Source organism: Otolemur garnettii, unplaced genomic scaffold (assembly GCF_000181295.1).
Source record: "Otolemur garnettii isolate 467f Iridium unplaced genomic scaffold, OtoGar3 scaffold00077, whole genome shotgun sequence".
In the NCBI taxonomy this organism is placed as follows: domain Eukaryota; kingdom Metazoa; phylum Chordata; class Mammalia; order Primates; family Galagidae; genus Otolemur; species Otolemur garnettii.
Window position 1 is genome coordinate 2,178,931 of NW_003852472.1, and position 5,698 is coordinate 2,184,628.

The 5,698-nt window shown below is 39.8% G+C and overlaps 1 protein-coding gene across 2 annotated transcripts in view; it reads left to right on the plus strand.

The window, feature by feature from the left end:
• The window catches only part of FKBP6 (FK506 binding protein 6), a 13,776-nt gene that overhangs the window by 7,045 nt on the left and 1,033 nt on the right, over positions 1-5,698 (plus strand). For both annotated transcript variants that reach the window (XM_003794191.2, XM_012807862.1), the window contains 2 exons: positions 4,812-5,006; positions 5,132-5,241. In XM_003794191.2, the coding sequence (XP_003794239.1) occupies positions 4,812-5,006; positions 5,132-5,241 (305 nt within the window). The remainder of the gene's footprint in view (positions 1-4,811; positions 5,007-5,131; positions 5,242-5,698) is intronic.

Sequence of the window (5,698 nt, forward strand, 5' to 3'; positions counted from 1 at the left end):
AAGAAAGAAATGTCCTCAGTCTTGGAACTGCAGGCTGACATTTATTAAGCACCATTGTGTTTTCAGCCTTTTGCTCTGCATTGTGTGGGTCATGTAAGTATCAGGCAGGGTTCCTGTTTGCAAGGGCTTTTAATCTGGGTAGTAAGATAAAAAGTAGCTTGAAAAACTAACAGATACAAGCGAAAAAGAAAAACTAACAGATATTTACGGTTTGAGTATTTATGTGCTCCCAAAATTCACATGTTGAAAACCCAGTCACCAAGTTGATGGTATTAGGAGGAGGTGGGTCCTTTGGGAGGTGTAGGGGTCATGAGTGAGCCCTCACAAATGGGCTCAGTGCCTTTATGAAAGAGACCCTAGAGAACTGTCTTGCTGCTCTATTATGTGAGGACACAGCTGGGAGTTGCCATTGGTGAACCAGAAGTGAGCCCTAACCAGACACTAAGTCTGCCTGTGTCTTGATGTTTATGCGTCCCAACCTCCTGAACTGTGAGAAATCTCTGGAGTTGTTGGTTTTTCATAAGCCATGCACTTGATGGTGTCTGGTCATAGCAGTCCAGATGGACTAAGGTTAGTACTTAGTGCTATAGCTTTTTGGAGAAGAGATTTTTGTGGATTGGAACTACTGGTAGAGGTGGCATAGAGGAAATGGGGTTTTAGCTGAGTCTAGAGGGATGAAATGGCAGTTAGGGAAATGGGGAGGAATTAACTCTAGACAAAAGAAGAGATTGTGACAGGTAGAAGTAAGCAAGCGTATAGTTGGTAGATTCGTAGTCTGAAATAGGTTATATCTAAAGAATACTAGGGTAATAGATACAAGGTGGCCATATTCAGGAAGATGATGTGTACAGACAAATTTGAACTTGATTAAGTGGGTAGTGGGGAACACTTAAAAAGAGAGTTGATAAATGTAAGTTTAGGGGAAGAGGCATTGGTCACAAACATGCAGACAGTGGTGTACAGGAGCTCATGAAAGCTTAAACTTTTCAAGTAAAATTTGGGGGAATTTTGTGACTTGGTTAATATGAATTTGGGCAGTTTGAAATCAGCTTTGATGGGAATATTTATACCACAGGAATAGGCAAATGCTACAAAGCAGGCCTCTGCCTCCCCTCGAAGAGCTGATTATTGAACATTTATTTGTATACCACTGTATGGAAGATCTGAAGGGACAAACTTCACTTTAATGATTATTTCATGGTAGGCACTGTGCTAGGCATGTTGCAGCTAAACCTATAAAAAGGGATGTCAACCCAGTTAAAAGGGCTTTTATCAAAAAGGCAATAGTGGATACTGGTGAGGATATGGAGAAAGGGGAATACTCATACACTGTGGGGGAAATGTAAATTAGTGCAACCACTATGGAGAACGGTATGGAGGTTCCTTAAAAACTAGAAATCGAAGTACCGTGTGACCCAGAAATGCCACTGCTTGGTGTATATCCAAAGAAGAAGAATTCACTGTATCTAGAGGACATCTGCATTCCCACATTTATTGCTGCACTATTGACAGTAGCCAAGATTTGGAATCAACCTAAGTGTCTCCATCAAAGGATGAATGGATAAAATTGTACATATATGTTGGGCGGCACCTGTGGCTCAAGTAGTAGGGCACCAGCCCCATATGCTGGAGGTGGTGCATTCAGACCCAGCCCCAGCCAAAAACTGCAAAGAAAAAATAAATTGTACATATATGCAGTGGAGTATTATATAGCCTCAAGAATGAAACTTGGCCATTTGTTTTTTTGTTTTTTTGGGTTTTTTTTGAGACAGAGCCTCAAGCTGTCCTCCTGGGTAGAGTGCTATGGCTTCACTGCTCACAGCAACCTCCAACTCCTGGGCTCAAGCAAGTCTCCTGCCTCAGCCTCCCAAGTAGCTGGGACCACAGCCGCCCGCCACAACGCCCAGCTATTTTTTGGTTGCAGCCATTATTGTTGTTTGGCAGGTCTGGGCTGGATTCGAACCTGCCACCTTAGGTGTATGTGGCTGGCGCCTTAGCCTCTTGAGCCACAGGCGCCAAGCGGAAACTTGGCCATTTGTAACAACATGAATGAAACTAGAGAACATTATGTTAAGTGAAATAAGCTTTGCACAGAAAGACAAATCTCACATCTTTTCACATGTGAGGGCTGAATATTAAAAATAATCTCATGGAGACAGACTAGAGTGATGGTTACTGAAGGCTAAGGAGGGGAGCTGGAAGGAGTGGATAAAGTGGAGTTGGTTATTGGGTGCAAAAATATAATTAGATAGACTCAACGATACTGAGAACAAAGGGACTATAATCAATAATAAATTAGAATATACTTTAAAACAACTAAAACAGTAGAATTGGAATGTTCTTAACAAGGAAACGATAAATTCCTAAGGTGTTGGAGACACGGTTTACCCTAATTTGATTAATTCACATTGTATGTTTGTATCAAAATGTCACATGTATCCTGTAAAGATATAGAACTACTGGCCAGGCATGTCTGTAATTCTAGAAGAGGCCAAGGCAGGAGGATTGCTTGAGGCCAAGAGTTCAAGACCAGCCCCAACAAGAGTGAAACCCCATCTCTACCAAAAATAGAAAAAAAATACGTATACACCTGTAGTTACGGCTACTCAGGAGGCTGAGGCTGGAGGATTGCTTGAGCCCAGGAGGTTCCAGTGAGCTATGATGATGCCACTGCATTCTATCCCAGGCAACAAAGCAAGACAATCTCAGGAAGGGGAAAAAAAAAAAAAACGGTTACAACTATTATGTACCCATAATAATTAAAAATAAGAAAAAATTTAAAAAGAGAAAAAGTATACAGTTTAGTGGTTGTTAGTAAATTCACAGGGTTCTGCAACCATTATCAATATTTAACTATGGAACATTTTCATCACCCAATAAATGAAACCCTGTGCCTGTTAGCAGTTACCATTCCGCCTACATTCCCAACCCTTGGTAACCTCTATTCTACGTTGTTTCTGTGGATTTGACTATTCTGTGCCTTTCATGTAAAATAGTTTCATCAAATATGTGACCCTTTGTGGCTGGCTTATTTCACTTAGCATAATGTTTTGAATGTTCAACTGTGTCATATCATGTACCAAACTCTACTTTTTTTTTTTTTTTTTTGCAGTTTTTGGCCAGGGTCAGGTTTGAACCTGCCACCTCTGGTATATGGGCTGGAGCTCTACTCCTTTGAGCCACAGGCAGCACCCACAAACTTCATTCTTTTTTAAGGCTGAGTAATATTCTGTTGTATGATTCTGTTGCCTTTTATTTACCCATCATTTGATGGACATTTGGGTTGCTTTCACTTTTTGGTTATGAATAATGCTGCTGTGAACTTTGTGTACAGGTTGTTGAGTGGACATACATGTTTTCAGTTCTTTGAATGTGTACCTAGAAGTGCAATTGCTGAGTCATATGGTAACCCTGTGTTTAAATTTTTGAGGAACTGCCAAACTTCTACAGCAGCTGCACCATTTTGCATTCCCACCAGCAAGTGTTCTAACTTCTCATGTCCTTCCTAGCACTTACTTTACATTTTTAAAATTACAGCCATCCTAGTGGGTGTGAAGTGGTATCTCACTGTGGTTTTGATTTACACTGTGTGTGAAGTGGTATCTCATTGTGGTTTTGATTTTCATTTCCCTGATGACTATGACGTTGAGCATATTTTCATGGACTTATTGACCATTTGTACATGATGTTTGGAGAAATGTCTTTAAATCTTTTGCATATTAAATTGGATTGTCTTTGTATTTACTGAGTTGTAAAAGTTGTTTATAAATTCTGGATACCAGATCCTTACTAAATGTGATTTGAAAATATTATCTGCCATTCTGTTAGTTGTTTTTTCATTTTCTTAGTAGTGTCCTTTGAAACAAAATTTTAAATTTTGATGAAGTTCAGTTTATTCTTTGCTTATTTGTGCTTTTGGTGTTATATTGAACAAACAGTTGTTTACCAAAGTCCCAAAGATTTATACCTGTGCTTCTAAGAGTCTTAGAGTTTTATCTCTTTTATGTCTATGATCCATTCGAGTTAACTTTTATATACAATGGAAGGTATGGGTCCAACTTTGTTCATTTGATAGCCAAGTGTCCAGCACAATTTGTTGAAAAGACTATTATTTTCCCCCATTGAATGGTTTTGACGCTATTGTTTTAAAAAAAGTCAGTTGACTATAGTTGTATGGATTTACTTTTGGACTCTTAATCTGAACTCTGTTTCATTCCAGTGATCCACATGTCTGTCCTTATGCCATTATCACACTGGCTTAATGACCATAGCTTTAGTAAGTTTTGATATTGGGAAGTATGAGTCTTTCCACTTTGTTCTTTCTCGAGTGTTTTGGCTATTCAGAGTCCCTTGAATTTCCATGTGAATTTTCTAATCAACTTGTCCATCTCTGCAAGAAGGGCTGCTGAAATTTTAAGTAGTGGTTGCATTGAATCTGTCAGTTTGGGGAATATTACCATCTTAACAATATTAAGTCTTCCAGTCCATGAACATGAGATGTCTTTCCATTTATTTGCATATTATTTTCTTTTAATAATTTGTAGTGTTCAGTGTAGAAGTCCTACACTTATAAGTTTATTTCTATTTATTTTATTCTTTTTTGATCCTATTGTAAATGGAGTTACTTCTTAATGTCATTTTTGGATTGTTCATTGCTACAATATAGAAACACAACTGAGTTTTATAAATTGGTCTTGTGTCCTGAGACCTTGCTGAACTCATTTTTAGCTCTTTTTTTAATATATGGATCTTTCAGGGTTTTATAGATAAGATTGTTACTTTTCTTGACCATTTGCCTTCCTTCTCCACAGGCCTTGTTGCTTCTCCACCGACGAGAAGCACCCCTTGAAGAGCAGCACCTGGTGGAGGCTGCCAAGCTTCTCGTCCTCCTGAACCTGTCCTTCACATACTTGAAGCTAGACAGGCCGACCAGGGCCTTGCACTTTGGAGAGCAGGCTTTGATCATTGACCAAAAAAATGCTAAGGCCCTTTTCAGGTGTGGACAGGTGAGTTGGAGAGTAAGGACTTGAGAACGGATGTCCAGGAAAAGGTAGCAGTAGTACTCAACTCAGTTACTGTGAACATGCTTGCTTTCCTAAATATAGTTTCAAAACTCTTTCCTTTATGACAGGCTTGTCTTCTCATGACTGAGTATGAGAAAGCCCGAGATTTTCTAGTCCGAGCCCAGAAGGAGCAGCCCTTCAATCATGATGTCAATAATGAGCTGAAGAAACTGGCCAGGTGAGACCTCTATCTGTAGGTATGTGAACAGAGGGTATGTGACATGGGTGCAGTTCTGGTTCATCTACCTGGGTAAAGGACTATCTGGGAATGTTGCCCAGAATGTGTTATGAGGCAGCCCCTGCTAGAGCTGGCTTTCTGAATTGCTCAGTGTGCTGAAACAGCAGTTCCCAGCAAGGAGGTCAGACAGACTGCCAAACTACAAATGTCTGGATCGTTTTCCACCTCTCTTTCTCTTATCCTATAAATAAGTGCCACTAGAGAGGTGTTCCAGTGAAATTTTTAAAAAGGCTTTTAAGTATTGCTCCATTTCCCAGCCTGGAGTGCAATGGTATGATCATAAGTCACTGCAGCCTCTAATGCCTGTGCTCAAGCAATCCTCCCATCTCAGCCTCCCAAGTAGCTAGGACTACCAGTATGTACCACCATGCCTGGTTGATTTTTTTTTTTTTTGAGA